General features: G+C 48.6%; 4 protein-coding genes across 4 annotated transcripts; 1 reads left to right on the top strand and 3 right to left on the bottom strand.

Moving 5' to 3' along the window:
* Positions 1 to 17: 17 nt before the first annotated feature.
* BC939DRAFT_508704 (uncharacterized protein) lies at positions 18 to 2,596 on the bottom strand (the record flags this gene model as incomplete). Its single annotated transcript, XM_051561035.1, has 4 exons — positions 18 to 982; positions 1,632 to 1,701; positions 1,825 to 2,027; positions 2,509 to 2,596. The coding sequence occupies 4 exons, from the start codon at positions 2,594 to 2,596 to the stop codon at positions 18 to 20; spliced, it is 1,326 nt and encodes a 441-aa protein (XP_051406098.1).
* Positions 2,597 to 3,598: 1,002 nt separating this feature from the next.
* BC939DRAFT_508705 (vacuolar protein sorting-associated protein 4) lies at positions 3,599 to 5,644 on the bottom strand (the record flags this gene model as incomplete). Its single annotated transcript, XM_051561036.1, has 8 exons — positions 3,599 to 3,926; positions 4,046 to 4,177; positions 4,275 to 4,505; positions 4,598 to 4,751; positions 4,879 to 5,066; positions 5,163 to 5,322; positions 5,423 to 5,534; positions 5,627 to 5,644. 8 exons carry the CDS (start codon positions 5,642 to 5,644, stop codon positions 3,599 to 3,601), a joined length of 1,323 nt encoding a protein of 440 aa, XP_051406099.1.
* Positions 5,645 to 6,151: 507 nt separating this feature from the next.
* On the top strand, positions 6,152 to 11,588 carry BC939DRAFT_470685 (uncharacterized protein). Its single transcript, XM_051558142.1, has 4 exons — positions 6,152 to 6,624; positions 6,859 to 6,980; positions 7,112 to 7,247; positions 8,292 to 11,588. The coding sequence occupies exons 1-4, from the start codon at positions 6,520 to 6,522 to the stop codon at positions 11,490 to 11,492; spliced, it is 3,564 nt and encodes a 1,187-aa protein (XP_051406100.1). The 5' UTR covers positions 6,152 to 6,519; the 3' UTR covers positions 11,493 to 11,588.
* Positions 11,589 to 12,248: 660 nt separating this feature from the next.
* On the bottom strand, positions 12,249 to 12,862 carry BC939DRAFT_508707 (uncharacterized protein; the record flags this gene model as incomplete). The annotated part of the gene is made up of 2 exons (XM_051561037.1): positions 12,249 to 12,445; positions 12,541 to 12,862. The coding sequence occupies 2 exons, from the start codon at positions 12,860 to 12,862 to the stop codon at positions 12,249 to 12,251; spliced, it is 519 nt and encodes a 172-aa protein (XP_051406101.1).
* Positions 12,863 to 20,180: the final 7,318 nt, after the last annotated feature.

Here is a 20,180-nt window from a genome sequence, read left to right on the forward strand (position 1 = left end):
GCTGATTGGCTTTATTGTCAGCTCTGAGTAGTAGTAGTAGTAGTAGTAGTAGTAGTGGCAGGGGCATAGTACCGAAAGGCACCTGTGTCTCTGATCTGGAATCCCAAGGACTCATACAAGGCTCTAGCCTGAACACGGTCTGGTTTACTCGTGAGATCAACCATCATACATCCATGCGTCCCCGCAGCATCTTTGAGTGCCCGCTTCATTAACCCACGGCCGACACCCTTTCCACGACAGGCATTCGAGACAACGAGATCCTCGATATGCGCACGAGAGTTCATAAGCAGCTTCAGGGTAATTAGGGTCAAGCACCCGACGATGCTCTCGATCTTGAGGGATATCTTTGGCACTACGGTATCCGAAGAAGAAGAAGAAGGGGTATCGAGGAGAAGGCGGGACGTAGTTTCTGTGGCAAGGAATAAGGTGAATGTATCGGTCCGGGCGAGACAGGATGTGAGGGTCGCAAGGTCCGGGCCTGCGATATAGTTCGTTGATAGCTGGGGGAAGAGGGTCGAGAGGGCATCAACGAGAAGTGTGCTGTCGAGCGGGAGGTAGAGTCCTTCGGGAGTTGTGGTGTCCTGACAAACGATCAAACGCCATATTATGATGAAGCTGGACGGTGAAGAAGAGGAGGAAGGCTCGGGTGCAAGGGATAGCTCGCTGCCATCGACTTTTTGGGGATCGACTGCGAAGAATGTAACTGCCATGACAAAGGGGAGGACGTGAAGAGAGGAGGACGTGATCCCATGGTTCGACGACATAAATTTGTGATTCATGAAGTCACAATGGGGCTCCCAGTTGTTAGGGGGCAATGCAGTATAGTCGAATCCTTCGTTCTTGTCGTCCCTGGGCTCGTCATTATTATCTGGTCTTTTCGCCTGGGCACGATGTCGCTGATAGATTCTGTTGCCCCGACTAGGTCCATTCGTTTGTGCTCTTCCAATCAACGTCGGTATTTGAAGGTTGGCCGGTGTACCACCTGTTTGATAGCCAAATTGTGATAAGTGACGGGGACTGAGGGCTGAATAGTATCATCGTATGGTTCCTCATGATGATATCGTCGTCTTGCTCATGTCGACCCTCCTTAGGCAACAACACGCCCCTAGTACACATGCATGACCGGTATTGGGACCGAGGATCTCGATTCACACTGGCTTACACCTCCAAAGATCTTCGTCTTGTCAACGTTTCGAGCCTCGGTCGTATAGTAATCCATGTCCGATGATGAACGTAATTCGACGTGGCAAGACGTTCTCAAGAACCGCCGGCATTAAACTTACTATAGCTCCCTCAACTTGTAATCGAGCACATGAAGTCGGAGCCCACCAGGCCGAAAGGACCCCCCCGTAGGTGATAGCAGTGTTTGTTGTAGGTCCTTTGATCAAAGTTATTTTGCCGAGTGAACGTAAGATGCTGTTGCATTTCGCTCATAAACATCACTGTTGCCTTGCGTCATTCGAGCTTCCTGACTGATGCCGTTTGCATTCGCCTCTTCCTACAGCTGTGAGCAGCCTTGTAGCGTGGGACCCTGGTCTTTACTCGGTCAGTCAAGACTCTGCGTCTGCAAGCGCAGGATCATAACTCGTTGTTCCAATTAGCCCTCTGAGTTATTTCTTGAGCACCCTCACTCTTCCAAAAGATACGCTGGCTAATGGGCGTTACGAGGACTAGCCTGCGGGGGTTCTTGCTGATTTGGCTCTAGTAGATAAAATTTTCGATCGTCGAGATGTCGCTTCGAGTCTCGATGCTGCGCCCATCTGGCAAGAGCGAGATTAGTGCTGTTAAACTCCAAAGGTGACTAAAGTCGATAAAATTCTTTACCTTGTTATAGAGCTCCAAAGTTCCGTTTCTGTAGATTCGCTTGAGCTCTGTTGAGAGCTGTGAGACAACGGCTCGTACCAATGGTGATCCTGGGTATGTCCTTAATGCAACTCCATTCTCTTTGTCTAGCAAGACTAGGTCCTGTGCTCGATCGATGAACCGTTGCGTGCACTGGCCGATTTGCGTTTTGATAAGGAGATTGCCTAAATAGAGATATCGCAATAGCATACCAAGGAATTGATTTGAACACCGTCTTGACCTTCCATATCATCCCTCCCGTCCTTCGCCATTCGCGTCGGCCCCACAGTCATCTTTGCATTTTGTCGAAATATGTAGGCAAGTATGGTCCAGCATTTAATGACAGAGCACTAATGACCTGCGCCTTTTCTTCGTTGGACGCTCATCTCGCAGCACCTTCTGATTCTCGGTATACTGGTCTTGAAGACGATCGAAATTGGAACGAAGATTCTGGTACGTGGGCGCTATCAAGGACTGGACTGGCGGCTCAGTCTGCAAACCCTCTTAACGAAGCATCAAGCGTTCCGCTTCTACGCCCTTGCCAGTGACCAGATTGTGAGACAGATACTGCTGCAGCATCGATGCAGCATTTAAATAATAAAATAATGGTTAGAATAAGCCCGCACAAGTAACACAGACAGCTGGCATCTTTTCAGTGAACACTACCATCGTTATCCAAATATTTGATAATGCCGAAGTTGCTGGCACACTCTAGCAAGAGGATATTGGCGTTGTAATAATCCCTGGAGACCATGTCTAGGGTTATGAGCTGAGTTCTATTGGTCCCTAGTGCCCCAAGGAGGCCTGGGATGTCGTCCTCTCGAGTCTCTTTCTGTGCTAACTCAGTATTCCTGTTCTTTCGATGCGATGTTAGATGGAAGTCGAAAACGAGATGCGTCTGTTCCTATAACAACTAAAAAGAGTGAGTACCGAAGATGAGTTTCTTGAGCTGTGGAGCTAGTTCAAAGAGCGCTTCTCGACATTCGCCGTCTTTATCAGATACGCAGAGAAGAAATAGATCGATGACAGAATTATGCCGAGATGGGCATTCCTGTGTCGAAATATGGGCACCTCGGAAGATTGCTATCCACTTTCATGACGATGCTCTCATTTATTAACGTGGCTATGTCGCATTTTTTGGAATAGAGCCATCGAACTAGCGACACCAGCAACCTGATTGAAAGATGACACCGCACTCCCAAGTACAACCACTTGGACGGAAAGCGCAACTTACGCGTAGACGACTATATATATTCCAGTTCCGCACAACGCATTACAAGGCCGCGTGCGGTCTTCAAGTCCATCGTCTCTTGAGAATAAGAAAATAGGCGAAAACCTAAGGTTACTGAAGTTGACCGTGAGCTCATGAATACTGTGATCTCCGTAAGGTCTTTCAAAAATCGCCTAGATGCAGACCAGTATCTCGTAAAAATGAGTGGGAAGAGATAGCTAGACTGCCAGACGCACAAGCTCTAGCACATCAGCCATACTGTCTTGCTTGTTGAAAGCGTTACTGGTCCCTGAATCTACCGCCCCTCGGTACCATCCTCTATTTTAGGCATTGATTAGCGATTAGCCAACCATCCTTCAAAAAGCATTATATATATAATTAGGTCAATGCTGGTTTTCACTGCCAGAAATAAAATCCCATTTTCTCCAACTACCGAAGAGAGAAAGTGAGGAAAACTTTAATGACGACTACGATAGCCCTTGAACTTGACTCGACCACGCCCATGGTTTATCCCTCACTTCCGGTTTATCCCTCGCTTCCAAATTCGAGCGTGAACTTTGTGTGCTCGACAATATCATCCGCACTGACAGTCGGCCTTACAGACTTCACCGCCCTCAAAAAATCCTGCATCCCCAACGTTGGTTCCAGCAACTGATCGCTCTCGACTTGCTCCCAGCTCATTTCCAACGCCGAAGGGTCACCAGGCGAACACGGCGTCAGATGCTTCGTCATCTTTCCAGGGTCCGCACGTGAAGGCGCATCAACCCACTTGAAATGTGTGCTCGCCTGCACTTTACGGATTGGCATCATCAGTGCATCTCGCACAGCAATTGTAATATCCGATCCAGAGTATCTATTCAATAAATGATATTGCGGTAGGGAGGTCAAATCCTGACACTCGTCCGTATTCCCATGAACTACTGAGACATAATGCTCTTTATGCCCTGTTAGGTCCTGTTAGGAGCTCCATACCCTTCTGTGATTTGTCCGAGGTACTTATAATCCTGCGATGTAATCGCACAGGGCGTCTTGCCGACATTCAGCTCAAACATCTTTGCTCTCGCATGCGCATCCGGCAGCGGAATATAAATCCTCTTCTCAAATCTAACAAGAATTAGAAAAATAAAACCGATCAGACAAATTGTTCATATCGATATGAAAACACCCATTGGGATAATATATGCCTTCAAGAAACACCTACCGTCTTCGGATGGCAGCATCCAGCTGCCATGGGATATTGGTGGCGCCAAGGACGAGGACGCCATCCATATCGTTGCCAACACCGTTCATCTGCACCAAAATCTCTGTCTTGACACGACGCGATGCCTCGCTGTCTCCTTCGCCACGCGATCCGCACAGTGAATCTACTTCGTCGATAAAAATAATCGCGGGCTTGCTCTTTCGGGCCATCTGGAACAATTGCTTCACCAGCCTAATTGGGAAATGAACACATATAATGTTAGATGCATATTTGTGGTATAAAATATCGAATGCCCGTTTGATCGCGAATGGGTTCTGGTGTACCTCTCTGATTCTCCCATCCATTTTGAGACGAGATCCGATGAAGAGATAGAAAAGAAGGTCGAATTGGCCTCTGTTGCAACTGCCTTGGCCAGAAACGATTTTCCTGTTCCCGGTGGTCCATACAGCAAGATACCCTTCCATGGCACACGATTTCCTATTGACCAACGCAGAAAAGAAATTTGGATCGTTTAGCATCCTTATAGACGACATATATTCGTGCTAAAGTCAAGTACGTGCAATATCCTGTTTGACGAGAGTTGTTGGTTGGCTGATGCACTCACCTGTGAACAAGTGAGGAAATTTAATAGGAAGGATGACAGCCTCCTTTAGTGATTCCTTTGCGGCATCAAGTCCTGCGACATCGGACCACTTGACGTTCGGTTTCTCCGTCAAGATGGCGGATGTCAATGCGTCCTTTAATTTCTTTGTATCCGCATCCTCATCATCCGAATCGTCACTGTCCTTTTTCCTATGCAATATAATGGAAAGTTGAATGTAGTACGTGGTGGTGAGATATAGGGAATACAGCAAGCACAAATACGATTAAAAAGAGAAAATGACATACTTGTTGCCTCGTCCATGAATGATGTTGGAGGATGCGGCCATGGCCTTCTTTTTAGGCTTTTCCTCCAGCTTGGCCAAGTGCATCTTGATCTTTTCGGCCCTGGCCATGTACTCGACGAGCTTTTTCCGAACCGTGTCCCTCACGCGCTCGTTCTTTTCGTCTATTTGTGGGTTAGGTTAACTAGTGGTCAAAGATGATATATACGTAGTAATATGCTGCACACAGAAGGAAAGAGGTACTGAGACATGGTTTGAGCGTACATTTGAGTGCGGTGAGAAAGTATTCAAAGGCAGTTTGATACAATAATAGGGCTTCTTCCATGTTCCCCTTGGTGTCTTCCTCAGTTGCTCGCCGCACCATCTCGACTGCGCGCTAGTCAAAAAGAGGAAATAGATAAGGTGAGTTTGCGAATGCCAAGACAACATTTACGAAGGCAAAGACGGAGTGCGGAAGAGGCGGCTTACAGAGAGAAAATCGGCCATGGGTGCCGGTGTTGGTGTTGGAGAGATGGGGTGTGTGTCAAAGGGCAAGGTTGATTGGGATTGCGGAGCGTGGGGTGGTAATGACGAATGACGATGAGAAGGAATGAGGGGGCAGGGCAGGGCAGGGCAAGAAAGAAGCGAAAGATAAAAGAGAGTCACGTATGGAGTGGATTTTATGATACGTGGCCGTGTGATTTCAAGCAAAGACCCTTTCCGCCCACTTGCTTACTTACACACTCGCGCTTCCGCACGCGGGCGGGGAGACGAGAGTGCGATCGACTGATTGGATTCTCTTTTGGTGCAAACATGCACCAGCTGCCTCTTTGTCCACTAGACACCACTGGACTACCCTAATGCTGAAGTCATAGCCTAGCTGTTATCCGCAATGGCGTGTTTTGTTGCACTGCATGGGGAAGCGATCCCAGTGCCCATTCAAGGTGTTACAAAAAGAAGAAAAAAAAGCGATCCCCTGGCTGGTTATAGTCTATGGTCGTGGACTAGTCTATCTTCCAACCACTCAGCTCTTCATCGGTGGCCCTCCCTCCTTCTTTCTCTCTTTCTCTCTCTTTCTCTCTCTTTCTCGTCCCTCTCTCTCCCACTTTGTCACTCTAACTCTCTTCCTCTCTCTTTCTCCTTCTCCTTCTCATTCAACAGCTGCATCTCCACTCTGCATTCGACACTCTTCTCATCATCTTGATCCCTCTCCTTTTAAATCCATCTTGGACTGAACACTCGCACTTCCTTGTCTCGCTTCTTTTTGTCTGTACCCCAACGAAAAGGCACACCTTTGATTTTTTTTTGGAACACCTTTACCAACCCCACCTCTTCCCGCCGCCCTTCTCTCTCCCCCTCTGCACCCTCTCTCGGCACTCACAATGGAGGTTTCTGCACCGTTTTTGCCCCAGTCCATAGCCACAATGATCTCGACTGTGAGCCTGGGCGCAAGAGTCTCCCTCCGGACAGCCGCCATCATAGTCGAGGCAAGTGTTTAGAACCCATCAAATAGATATTCAGGGCAAAGCAGGGCCAAAGTACTGAGTCTGAGATATGAGTAACCCTTTCAGGAATCACTCGCGCTCTCCATCTTCCGTCTTCGTATCTGGTACCTGGGTATCGACTCAGACCCTGCAGCAGCTTACCTGAGCGGGAATACAAATTTCACTAAACTAACGGACACTTTCTTCCATTACTCCGGCTTCAAAAAAATCATTCAGGCGCTGTTGGAGACACTGCAGCATGGTACAAGTGCCACTCTTGGCATCAGTCGTAGATCACTGCTCGCTGCAGTATCGACCGCAAAGATTCTGAACGTCCTCAAGGGATCTGCAGGGCCAAAGTACGTCTCCTCGGAAATAAATTCTGCTGGTGCCACATCAACTCATCCGCTGACACCCCCTCTCCATCTGCCCTTCCTCCATACTATTTTGCTGACTTTTTTTTTTTACTTTGCGATCAATCGCGGAATAGCGATGCGTTTACGATGCTGTTGGACAAATACACATCGTTGGGCGTCTATGTTATCCATCATTCGTTTACTCTAGCAGAATTGTTCACCATCTCCGGTCTTCAGCTCGTCTCCAATACCTTGACAGCCGGTATTCGCGTAAGTTTTTTTTTTTTCTTTGTCGCGTCCTTCTTCGCATCCCACTATAACAGAAAGAGATCCTGAAAGGGAAATGACTATAGTATTGTTGTTGTTGTTTTTTTTTTTTTTTTTTGTTGGGGGATCTTCAATAGATGGGATACATTGGTCTGGGTAATAGAATGAAGCGAGCATGCCATCATTCAATAAGCACGACTTGTCTAGATAACGCATCTAATTCACACACAACCATGTACATCAAATGGACAACAACCCACAACCTATGCGCCTGTGTGGGGCGGCTTTTCCTCAACAACGCCCTCCTTTCATTAGTTCCTTGCGTGCATTGTATGAATGATGGAAATGTGACTCAGGAGCAACAGAAGAAGATAAAAAAAAAAGGATGGGAGTAAAATAGGGGGCTGGAAACACTAGGCCATTGTGGATTCAGCTATCCGCCTACTCCACTACTTTTTTTTTCATTCTTTCTCGTGCTTTTCATCCGTCTGTCTTTAGTGCTAAGAGAGACGGAGTAACTGAAGGCGATTTTCAGGGACAAGGTTTGGGCAACCCACTGAGCTTGTTTGTGCTGCGGTGGGCTATGTGTAAAATGCCCATCAACAAATGCATGTGCAACGGCATGGGCACTAATGCTTCCTGCATGTCCTTGTCATTTTCATGGGATGACGGCACGAGACAACAGCAGACAAAGAGGGGGGCGGGGGCGGGAAATGTATTTTGAAGGAGGATACGCACGATAAACAAAAACAAACCGTCAGAATGACCATCCGTGTGAGCGGATTGAGGAAGTAGGAGGATGCGTGTCGACATATGATTTCCCTAGGATGCAGATGTGGAATTAGAACGCGACTCTTGACACTAATCACTTTAACCATGCGGGCAATATACTTTTTTATAATTTATCTTAACTTGTGGGGGGAGGGGAAAGGTGGATTGGGGAAGGATCCCCTAGGGATTTATAATGCTCTCAGCATGTGCTTTTTACATCACCTGGGTGACATTACTAACATATCGACCCATTCAAATATGTTTACGCCATAATAGACTGCAGAGGAATCGGTACGGGTGGTGGATGGTCTATTTGGCTCGACGGAAACATCAAAAGCCCTTGCTGCAGTCGTAGGTCTCGTCAAGAAGGAAGTCTACGAAGACCAGGAGTTTGCCATCACCCAAGCAGGGAAGATGGCCGTCCTGGCCTCCATCACAAAAGCCATCACCGTCTTTGCATGTCTTCAGGCCGCAACCCATAAACGCACTCAAAAGACCATCCGGGCCATGCTTGTCTACGAAGGTGTCGTCCTTGCAAAACCAAAGAAGATTACGGATATTGAACCGACACAACTGGCGACAATCGGAAGCACACACCAGGGTGATGGTGAAGACGAGGATGATTCTGGAGAGCTTCTGAAGAATCTCTCGAATGCGCTTGTTACGGATCCGGATGATGTTACCCAGGATATGACGACGACGCAGATTGAGAAGGTGTTGAGTGCTGATATTCTTCAGGTGACGACCACGACTACGTTGACGACTACGACGACACAGACATTTGTCAGACCAGGCGCGGACTTGTCAAAGCTCGGGAAGCCATTGCCACCGATCCAGCAACATGATAGAGATTCGTCTTCTTCGCCACTGCAGAGGCAGCAGCAGCACCATTACCCAACATCGATTGAAACTGCATCCAGCACAAGGGGAACCAGCTCGTCGATGGCGATCACCGCTCGGTCCAGGAGAGGCTCTGTGTCGTCCATTGCCTCGGTCGCGACCACTCTTACGCAGTATGCGACCACCTCCATCGTCGCTAACCCTCACGGCTCAGTCAACGGCTCCTCTACCCGACACGGCTCATCGACTCCATCCGACACCACCGGTCCCTCTGAATCCCTCGCCGTGGAGGGCAGCCGTCAGGCCAACAATAATCTCCGGCTCATGTTTTCGACTGTGACCAAAAAGTTCAAGAAGAACCAGACTGTGCATGTGGGCGGAGAGACCGATGGTACGATTTTGACAAGGTCACAAGAACGCGAGATCAGGACGAGTGAAGCTAGGAATTCAATGGATTGGTCCGAGGACGACACGGACTGGATCGAGGTCGAGAAGTCTTCGGAAACGATGTCGTCCACGGAGATGAGCGCGATGCTTTCGTACGACGTGCCCCTGGAGAAAAAGAATGGCAATAAGCTTCTTGGACCCTCTGCGTTTGGACTCAAAAACGGAATCTCGAGCAAGAAGTTTGGGCGGTCCTTCTTCTCAAAGATGACGAAACAGTCATCGACTTTTGGAAAGAACAGCACCGAACGCAGGAGCTTGGATGGTTCCACTGGACCCCGGTTGACGATCACAGAGATGGATGAATCCCGAAGCGGTTCGGATAACTCTTTGCCGAGCCAGAACGTGGCCGCGACACCGACGACGAAGGGTGTGAAGATTAGCGATGATGACGACCATGAGGACTTGCGACCACCACCACCGCCGAAGGAACCAGCGGAACCAAACCCGGCGAATTTTCCGAGGGATCATCTCGTTCGCAACATCCAGCGGTTCATGAGATATGCATCAGCGAGTTATGGACACAACTTTATGAGGATCCTCGGCATTGGAACCATTGGCGATGCAGTCTACTCACCCTATGGAGATCACCCGAACCATCATGCGTTTGCGACCCATACATCAACGCCATTGGACTCCATCCTGCTCTCGTCTTTCACGGATCCGGGCACGAAGGGCAGCTTCCATGCACCGAAGATGCACTCGCTTGTACATTACATTAACCTCGACCACGGCGCCCAGTGTGTGGTGCTGACCTGTCGCGGGACGCTTGGCCTGTCAGATGTGCTGACGGATCTCTGTGCACACTATGATGACCTGGTCCTGCCAACACTCCAGTCCAACGGCAAGCGTGGGGAGCATTACGCTCCACCAAAGTATAAGGTTCACTCGGGGATGTATGCTTCCGCAAGACTGCTCTCGCTGGAGACGTCGAAGGTTTTCAGGACGATCAAGAAGGCGCTGGAGGATTATCCGGATTATGGTCTGGTGCTGTGTGGACATTCCCTTGGTGGTGGTGTGGCGGCGATTCTGTCGTTGCTCTGGTCGATGAAGAGCGAGGAGTTTGAGGCTTACGTCGAGGAAGAGGAGGGATCGAGCGATGAGGACGAGGATAAGCCAATTACGGCAAAGGCGCATGGAGGTCAACGTCCCAGAAAACGTATTATTTACCCAGAGATCACGACTCCGTTTGTCACCTCACCGGGATCGGCATTGTCTGCTGGACGACCGATTCATTGCTACGCCTATGGACCGCCTTGTGTGATGTCGCTCCCCTTGTCAAAGTATTGTCAGGGACTGATCACGACCGTCGTCCATCAATATGACCTTGTGCCGACCCTGAGCTTGGGACTTTTGAAGGATTTCAAGAACGTGGCGACGACGTTGCATGAGGAAGGACAAGTGGTCGAAGACATTGTGAAGCGACTGATCATCGGTGCGTCGTCAAATAAGCCAAACGCTGAGCGACAGGAAGCCGCGTCCAAGGTCGAATCGACTACGTACACATCCTCCGCAGGGCCGACACCGCCCCCGTCTCCGCCCAAGAAGGATCATCTCCCAGAAACCCCGAAGCGGTCGCAGAGCATGCCTATGTATTCGGAGTACGATCGGTGGCAGCTTCAGGAGGCCGAGGACCAGGACTGGTCGTGGTCGCTGATCAAGACGATGCGCGCGGATATGGGTTCCGATAAGTTGTATCCGCCCTCACCGGTGTATCTGTTGGAATCGACCGCGACGACGGTTGTAGGGGAGGTGTCGTCGACGCTGGCGATGATGGCTTCGGCTGCGACGTCGGTGGCATCGCAGTCATCAGCAGGGACAGGAGGAGGAGCGAGTTCGGTGCCGCTGGGCAAGTCTTTCTCGGCTTCTGCGGCGGTTTCGGCAGCTGGTGCCGCGGCGGTTTCGGCAGCTGGTGCCGCGGCGGCTTCATTGGCGAACGGGTTCCGACCGAGCTCACCATTTGGACGCAGTTCGATCCCTACAACGGAAGCGGGAACAAAGCAGAAACTGGCGCTGGCAGAGGTGCCAAAGACGGCGTACAAGATTTCGATGCGGCGATTTGACCATGTGGAGGATCGGTTTGGGGAGCTGCAGTTCGCGAGGTCGATGTTCACGGATCATAATCCGGCAAATTATGAAATCTGTGTGGAGCGACTCTGCCATGCGGTTTTCCCGCCCGAGGAGCACCTTTAGAGGAAGCGAAGGCCAGCCCGTACAAGTTTCGCGCCGGCAGTGAAAAATAAAGATGCATCAATATCGGATTATTCGTAGAGCATTGAGCTTCTGAACTTAAAAATGGAATAACCCATTATACATACTTGGCAACCAGGATTGTGGGACAATCCATTTGACAACCCCCCTAGTTTAACAGTCCCATTCTGTTGATTTTTATTCCTTGGCAATCCATGCGCGTTGCCCAATAGCGCGTCGCGTTTTCATGGGCTTAGCGACCCATCCTCGTGTTCTGCTGTGTATAGATGGATAGCCCTCAAGCGCATCAAGATCCGGTATGTGCCTTATGTGTTGGGACGGAGTGTAGAGGTGCAGTTCCAGCTGTGTGGATGAGAAGTGCCAGACTATATCAGCGTGTACAGTGTATGATTCCAAGCAAGCGTAATTTATTGAGCTAATCTACATAGCAAGCCTTTAAAAGACTACGGAGAATATTACCTCAAATGTGCTTTAAGGCTTTCGGGGACCATGTATCTCATGTTCATGTGAGTCTGTTAAAAAAAAAAAAAAAAAAAAAACTCTTAGGCGCAGTACTTTGGGCCTGTCCTATTCAATAAGGAAATTCTCATGGGGAAGAGATCATGCACTGCTTAGCACAGCTGTCAATTCATAAACTCATAAGAATATCAACTTTATTCTTTGCTGTTTTTAGACTCCTCTTTTCCCCCCACTACCCTCACTCCTACAACATCACTGTTCATGATCACACTCGGCCTCCTAATGGTCTTGCTGGTCTTGGTCCGCCACCTCACCCATGGTGTTCTCAATGATGGTGGCCTTAATTTCATGTCCCTCGTCGCTGTCAGCCGGCAGCATCTGAGAGTCGATGGACGGGGAAGGAGTGTCTCGAGTGCAGGCACAGTAAACCGAGCTAACGCTTGATAAACATGGTACGGCGAATGGTGCTCCTTCATCTAATATTACAACAATAGTACAATAGCGTTAGAAGATGTCGAAAATGCAGGTAGGATGTTGAAGAGATCTATTACGGCTGGCGCTGTGTGCTTACCCTGTGATGATGTGCGAAAAACTGGCGGACTGGAAGCTGAGATCTCTGTGTTCCTGGCGGGACGCACATCATGTCCCATGCTTCTCAGAATCTGAGTGCAAGAGGAAGACACATCGTTCAAAGCTTCGACCATATTCGCCATTGCATTATCATTGTAATAGAACCGATTGGTGGTCTTCTGCACGTTCTTGACTCGCTCTGATAAAGATACGACCCTCTCGTCCAAATGCTTCACCATATTGGCTGTCGCTATTACCGATGCTTCCGTTCTCTTGACTTGTCCATTCAGACCGTTTGCGAAATGAATGAACTTTTCGTCCATCCCTTGCAGTCGCTTCTAATGGCGGTCAAGTTTTCAGATATCATTTCTCTGAAAGCCGAGGGGACCGCAACTTGCGCGTTATCTTGCGGAAGGATGGCGGCGGTAGTGACCGGTGGATGGCTAGGATGGACGTATGGGTGATACCTAGCGTTTGCTCCACTGGCTGCTGCTGCTGCTGAAGCTGTTGTTGCTGTTGCTGTTGTGTCTGCAATGGTGTTGCCAGTTGGATCTATGCGCGTGGAGCGACGTGAGGAACCTGAAGGACCCGAAGGATCGGAAGAACTGTCGAATAACCAAGGATATTTTCGCTGGTAGTCCTACAGGACGAATTTGCACTCACGAAAGTGCGCTCGTGGGTTCGAGATGAGGATTGACTTGTAGGGGCATTCATCACTGGTGCACACATAATACATATCATACGTGGGGTCTCTCTCCACATCAACCATGATGTGGGTCGAAGGGTTCACAAATGGGACCTTTAAGGTGGCATGATAGCGTAGCTTGCGATCGGCGGTCTGTTTCTCTGTAGGAAGGGAGCAGTTCTTTGGATGTGTGAGCGCAGGTGAGTGGCAGGTTTTTCTGCCTGCATACATGGTCAAAGTGAACGTCTCTAGCGGCTCTATTTATCATCTTTTTTTTGCGGGGGTTACGGGGGTTAGGGGGTTACAGGGGTCCTAGAAGGTTTAACTGCTTGCATGCGTGGTCAAAGTTCTAGATGTGTAACATCCACGATTTTTTCAAAATGTGACGGCAGAGCATTGTAGCTGGCGCGTATCGAACAATGATCCATGCTAGGCGATCAATGCAATGTCCCTGCTTCGCTCTAATCGTAATCATCGGGAGTGCTAACCTACGTTGCAGCGAGGTTTGCTCTTCCATGCTGTTTGTTTAGTTGCCTTGATCCGTGCCAACAGCTGTACAACATTATTTTTGGACTCTCCTGCAAAGGCAAACTTTAGTCACTGTCTCAAGAGTTGGGCCCAAGAGTTGGTCTTGCTCCCATTAACATCTGGTCTCTATAAATGGTGCTCTTATTGTATGCCCTTCTCTGCATGCCTGCAAAAGGTTTATGTCCGGCTCAGTACACAATGGTGTCATCGGTGCTTCGCCCATTTCCTGCAACATTCCAGAACATTGTTGGTATCGACCCGGCCAGTATATAAACCCTATCTACACATAGAACTAGATAGCAGCATTCACACGAAAAAGGTCCTCCTTTCCCTCTAGATCGACTCTCTCCGGATACCGTCGTTTACGATGCCCTAGCAGCGTTAGTTGGTGTCACAGGACTATACCCCAGGGAGCCCTAACGAGATTAAGCATCGGATCACAGAACCTGCAACAGCAGAGGAGTCAAGGGGTCAAGGGCAGTGGTCAAGTAGAGACGCGTAGAAATGAATGCTGTTTAACGATCTAATTCATAGTCTACAGATTGAAAAAGCGCAAAGGAAGACCGCTTGAAAGCTTCCTTAGATGTCCTGCGCTCTACCATTGGTGAGCGCAACATACAATGCATTTTCGCTGTCAACTACAAATTGGATATTCATCAGAAACGCCAACAGAATGTTCTACTTTTCCGGGATGGCTCGTATCTCTCTATACATGTTTTCTGCTGCAAAACTTGGCATCGTGTGCCGACACTGTTTTAAAGTGATGGAACTTGACAAAAGATGCAAATATCACATCGGATTAACCTTGATGTCAGTTCTGAGCGGTTTTGCGTCGCCAAGATATACCAGAGGTATAGGAATGCCAGCATGCCCCCTGACACCTTCATGGGTACATGGGAGACACCACGAAGGCTTTCCCAGCCTTTACAGTGCCCGGGTGGTCTGATGAACACGAGATATCGAGGAAACGCCGCTACGGGGAAATATCAGGGATGATGAAGAAGCTTTTGGATGTAGTCAACTCAAAGCCGGAGCAGCTCGAACTGGTGAAAGAAACAATTTCCAAGGCCATCGTCAAAGGGAGAGGGACTTTTAAAATTATGAATCCTGTTGAGATGAAGGCCAAGAGCAGACCGAAGCAGACGCGTATCAGGAGCAGTGTTGAGACTCAGAAGCGTCTCGGTCGCAACACTCGAAGTTCTTAAATAAGATAACCATTGCCCTCTTAAAGTATACGTCAAGGGCAGACAAAGGATCCAGACAAGAGCACTAGGTACAAGGATAATGGCTTATTGTAGACTGGATTCGTGGGCTGTATGGTTATACGAGGTTCTAATAACTCTAAAAGTTCGACAAGATTGTGCGATACGGCGGCATAGTATCAGGTCGGCGTACGAGGGTGGTTGGGCTGCCCGTGACATTAGACAACCGTCTGTGAAAGCTTTGAAACAGGTAGTGCTGTCTGCAGCCCTCATCGCGCCCGACCCTCAATAAACAAACGAGCAAGGCTCACACGCTAGCAAAGCACCTGGTATTAGCCATTTTATTTCAAGGGCCAGGGGAAATGGGAGTGGTCCAACAAAGACAGCTTGTACAGCTGCGTGTGGTCACCCTGCGAAATTTACTCCAGTGCTATTTGCCAACGGGTTGCAAATTATTTATTCACCGACCGGTCGAAAATGCTTATTTGCCGACCCCTACCTACCATATGTAGATGTGTGATTATTCGTCGACCCCTCTGCTATTTGCCGACCCTTACTTCCTTGGCTGCATACAAAAGTTATATATCGCCCGATCGACTTGTTATACCCCCTCTTGTCTATTGTCGCCCCATCAACTAGTCACATGGATCCCTATCTATTCATTGCAGCAAGGGGGGTGCGACCGAGTGCGGCTAAGCTACCCATGGCTAGATTTTATGGCGGAATCACGGGTAAAGCCAAACACTTAGCGAGCCAGTCATTAGATGACCCGGGGATGTGCATGGCGGCGCTGAAGATGTTGAACAAGGCCATTAATGAAAAAATGGGTCTATTTGCCATTGAAGACCCAATGACCGCAATTACAAAGGGAAGGACCAAGGGAAAGCGACTCAAGAGCAGCATGGAGCAGCCCAGTAAACGTAAAAAGCCGAGGACGACCTCGACATATTAAAAACTTAAATAAGATCAAAAAAATAAAAAGACCTCGCGCGCGCAAGATCCTAGCTCTGGTTGATATATAGGAGATCAATATGGAGTCAATGTAATGGGGTGAATCTCGTTGTTCATTTGTAAGATAAAAAAAAGGCCATTTTAGATGGCACCGGGTGACAAACAGGCAAGGAGCAATATAACAAGTTGATGAGGTAGCAAGCAGCCGGGGATCCATATGTCTAGTTGGTGGGGCGGCGATAGACAAGAAGGGTATGACGAGTCGATCGGGCGACATATAACTTTTGTATGCAGCCAAGGAAGTAAGGGTCGGCAAATAGCAGAGGGATCGACGAATAATCACACATCTACATATGGTAGGTAGGGGTTGGCGAATAAATAATTTGAATAAAAAAAGGAAGAATATAATCTCACCCCCCCGTAAGATTTTATTCTCGCACCCCCCGTGAGATTATCCCCCGTTTTGTCATCTCACAGGGGTGTAAGCGGGTTATTCTTACACCCCGGTAAGAATAATTCGAGCTTTTTTTTTTCACGGGGAGGTGAGCGCCATATTCTCACGGGGGTAGTCTGTAGGGCCTCGTTTAAAAAAAAAAAAATTACTCGTTTATTGTTCAAGGTCTGTTTCAGCAGGATGGAACTCTTTGGATGGTCGCGACATCTCACTGCTGCTCTTGATACGTTTGGCTCTTGGACGCCCCTTCGGCTTCACTACAAGTGGGTCTTTGGTGACACCAAGACCTGCTTCGTTGTCAGACGCGTCCTGTAGCTCTATGAGTCCCGTCTCCGTTTCAGCGAGATTGAGAGGTTGTTGAGCGTTTGCATCGCATTGCTGGACCGGCTGTCCCCATGATGACCAGCTCTCTCACGATCCCTGTAACATCTGTGTGCCACTTTATCCTCAGTCGCTCTTCCTTCCTTGGCTGTGGTGTCGAGGATCCTGTAGAGAACAAGGTGTGCACAATCCTCGTACAAGCGCTGGCGGGGTGATCCTCGGTCCTGGTGGAGGCGATGTAATGCGGGTAGGCGACTAGAAGCTTTGAACCAACTTTCGTCTCGAAACCTTCAAGATCCTGCCACTGCTCCTTGAACCAGCGCCTGAGAACGAGGCTGATCAAATACTTGCACCTGCTGTCCCCTTGCATCACGCAAAAGAAGTGCCTGCACATAATCTCCTTGTTTTGCATCAAGAGGCAGGTGCAAAAATATGAATGGCCAACCATAACCACAACGAACTCCTGTTGACTGCGACGGATCTTGTTATGGATGGAATAAACCACAATGATTTCGGCTGGGTCCAGTCTTGAGAGTAGTGATGCCAGAGAAGACTCGCGGAGGGCTTTCCCAGTTCGGTCGACCTATGCAAATGGATTCTGTGGTGTAGTACAGTCGAAACTCGTTTATCGGCCGGGTTTTGCTAACAAAACCCGGCCGATAAACTTAATTTCAGATTGAATTGACCTCTCTGGGTGGACTATTCTAAAGAGAAAAAAATACAGTCACCTATTCAGTCACATGTTGCGTAGCAAGCGTACTTCTTGTTCCCCATGGACACGTCTTTCATGTTGTATTCTATACATCTCAACACCATGGCTACAAAAACTTCCCAAAAAAGACAATATGGCTCGCTCTCGACCCAAGCAACGACGTCAAGCAAAAAACAAAAACCAACTCTTGTACACCCTCCTGTCAAGAATCACAAATACACCAAGCGCGAACTTGAAGATACCGAACACACTCGTCGACTGAAATACAGTTTGCTTTTGGATTGTGCCAGGCGCAAAGATATGGACACATACATTGCATTTCCTGAAGTCAACCAGTTCGAAATCCCAATGGTCAGGGCCCCTCACACCCTGAAGAAGCAAGTCGAATTACTGGACATATATCATTATCTCCATGATCGGAAGGAAAATCTCAATATCAAGCTTTCTCACCACTCCTTCGGGCCTATGATAGGCATCAGTCTTCCGGAACGTAGCCTTAGGCGCATGCTCAAGCGAGAAGACGAAATACGTGCTGCAGCCAATGCGTCCCCTAAGGATGCTTACTACATCGTCAACCGCAAGAACGTACTGATCGAGGAGGTCCTATATCGGTGGCTACAAATTCAGCGGAAGCAGAACATCCCTGTCAACGGCAAGATGATCAAGAATGCAGGTATGATTCTCGTCGACCTGCAGGACGATTCGGGCGATACTGTGTCTGAGGCGCCGCCGTCATTTTCAGCCTCATGGTTTAACGCCTTCAAGAAACACTATGGGATAACCTACTGCCAGCTTCATGGAGAAGCAGGATCGGTCGACCTGGATGCGATTGAACCAGAGCTTACCGATATCCGTCAGCTTTGCGCCCAATACACTCCGGACAACATATTCAACTGCGACGAGACTGGCTTTTACTTGCAGGAGCTGGACAACAAGTCTTACACAACTCGAGAGTCAAAGTCGGGCACCAAGGCCAACAGAAGCTGCAGGGTCACCATCCTGTTCTGCATTAATGCTTCTGGTTCCTCTCTCGCCATGGCAGACACCAAGAATTCATTGAAGCCGTTGGTCATCGGTAGTGTGTTGAACGTATGATTTATGTTGCAATTGTCACCTATTTATCTGTGTTTTATATTTCATATATTTCATCTTGACCTTTACTACTCTGTAATGCTCTTTACTTTAGGCACAAGTATTCCAAATCTTGAAGAAGATTCGGCAAAAGGGGTGCTCATGAAGGAAACAAACTCGGGATGGATGAAGAACGACGTGTTTGTAGGATGGCTACGAATGTTTGATGACGATCTCTCGCAGCCAACCCTTCTCCTTCTTGACTCCGCAGGTGCGCACAACAACATCGACATGCGTGATCCGCAAACCAACACGCCTTGGAAGCATCTTCACATACGGCGGCTCCCGACAAACACCACATCAGTAACGCAGCCTCTTGACGCGGGCGTAATTAGTGTTTTCAAACGAGCTTTCCTGGAGATGCTCAGCTATGAAACCTATCTCGCTCGCAACTATCAAAAGAAGAAATGTATCTCCAACAAACTCGCTTGGACATTGATCCCCTATGCATGGAGTCGAGTGAAGCCTCTAACGCTGCGAAACTGCTTCGCCAAAACGCCAGTCCTTCCGACGGAAATGCGTGAGCAGCTCAGACGACGGCGGCCAACCCAGGCTGAACAGTATCTACAACTTCAATACTCCCAACACGACCAATACGAAGAGCAGGAGAAGATACATTTCGAGCATCTGATCGCCGAGACTACTATAGAGAACAATTGGAATTTCCAAGTAGTAGGAAACAAGGATATGCAGGAGCTGGCCGAGGAAGTGCAGCAGCAGGTGAATGCAGATGAAGAAAAAAAGTGACCAGTCTGACACAAGCTCACCGATCGCAGACGAGGAATGGGACATAGCCGGTCAGACACTGGAGGATCTGGCCGGAGACCTTGTGAGTATCGAAGGCCTCAAGCAAATGAGACAGAGAGCGAAGCAGAGGCCAAAGAATACGCTGGATATTCGACGGACAGTGAAGCAACTGGTGCGTGCTTTGCAGGACTGATAGCGATGGATGAGAATAATAAAGGATTCTGCGTCATCAGTAGAGCATGTGACTGAATAGGTGACTGTATTTTTTTCTCTTTAGAATAGTCCACCCAGAGAGGTCAATTCAATCTGAAATTAAGTTTCGACTGTAAATGACAATCATTCGGTTGGCCTCGCAAAGTTGATATTGGATCACGGGAAAGAGCACTGCCCTAGAATAAAAGAATAAACGGTCTGGTTCCTGGACCAGAGTCTTCTTTCCTAAAATCATGTGTATCACACGTCGCATTCGTCCAGATTGTCCGGATAACACCACAGCAACGACAGGTACTGACTACCACCGTCAGTAACCCACGCAACAAGATACAGTCAACAGGGAATACCAATCCTGATCATTCGCCATCTTTGCACCGTCAACCGCTCTTATTTAGGCATTGTACTTGCCCTGCAGCGCTTCCTCAGTCACCGATCGTCTCATTGAGCATCCGTCATCGGCCCACCCTCGTCAAACGGCATTATAAAGGTACAATCGAGGCCTGATCAGCGAGTATTGGCATACAACGACTCCAGAGGGGTGGACTTCATTGCCATGACTCCTCACCTCATCGGATATCACATATGCGAACTCCTTGCAACTACCCCAGTCATTCCCAAAGGAATATAGTCCTAGCTCGTACCATTTAGCTAAACAGATCCTATATTTATTTCCTTCCATTTTCGTTTACCTTTGTGT

Source organism: Gamsiella multidivaricata, assembly GCF_025024155.1.
Source record: "Gamsiella multidivaricata strain RSA 2152 chromosome Unknown BC939scaffold_147, whole genome shotgun sequence".
NCBI classification, from domain to species: Eukaryota; Fungi; Mortierellomycota; class Mortierellomycetes; order Mortierellales; family Mortierellaceae; genus Gamsiella; species Gamsiella multidivaricata.

What these genes read in the sequence shown, in the direction of transcription:
- BC939DRAFT_470685 (XM_051558142.1), top strand. Translation starts at nt 6,520, where the DNA reads ATGGAGGTTTCTGCACCGTTTTTGCCCCAGTCCATAGCCACAATGATC. An exon ending in AAGGGATCTGCAGGGCCAAA is followed by an intron (nt 6,981 to 7,111) that starts GTACGTCTCCTC and finishes ATCGCGGAATAG; the next exon opens with CGATGCGTTTACGATGCTGT. An exon ending in CCTTGACAGCCGGTATTCGC is followed by an intron (nt 7,248 to 8,291) that starts GTAAGTTTTTTT and finishes ACGCCATAATAG; the next exon opens with ACTGCAGAGGAATCGGTACG.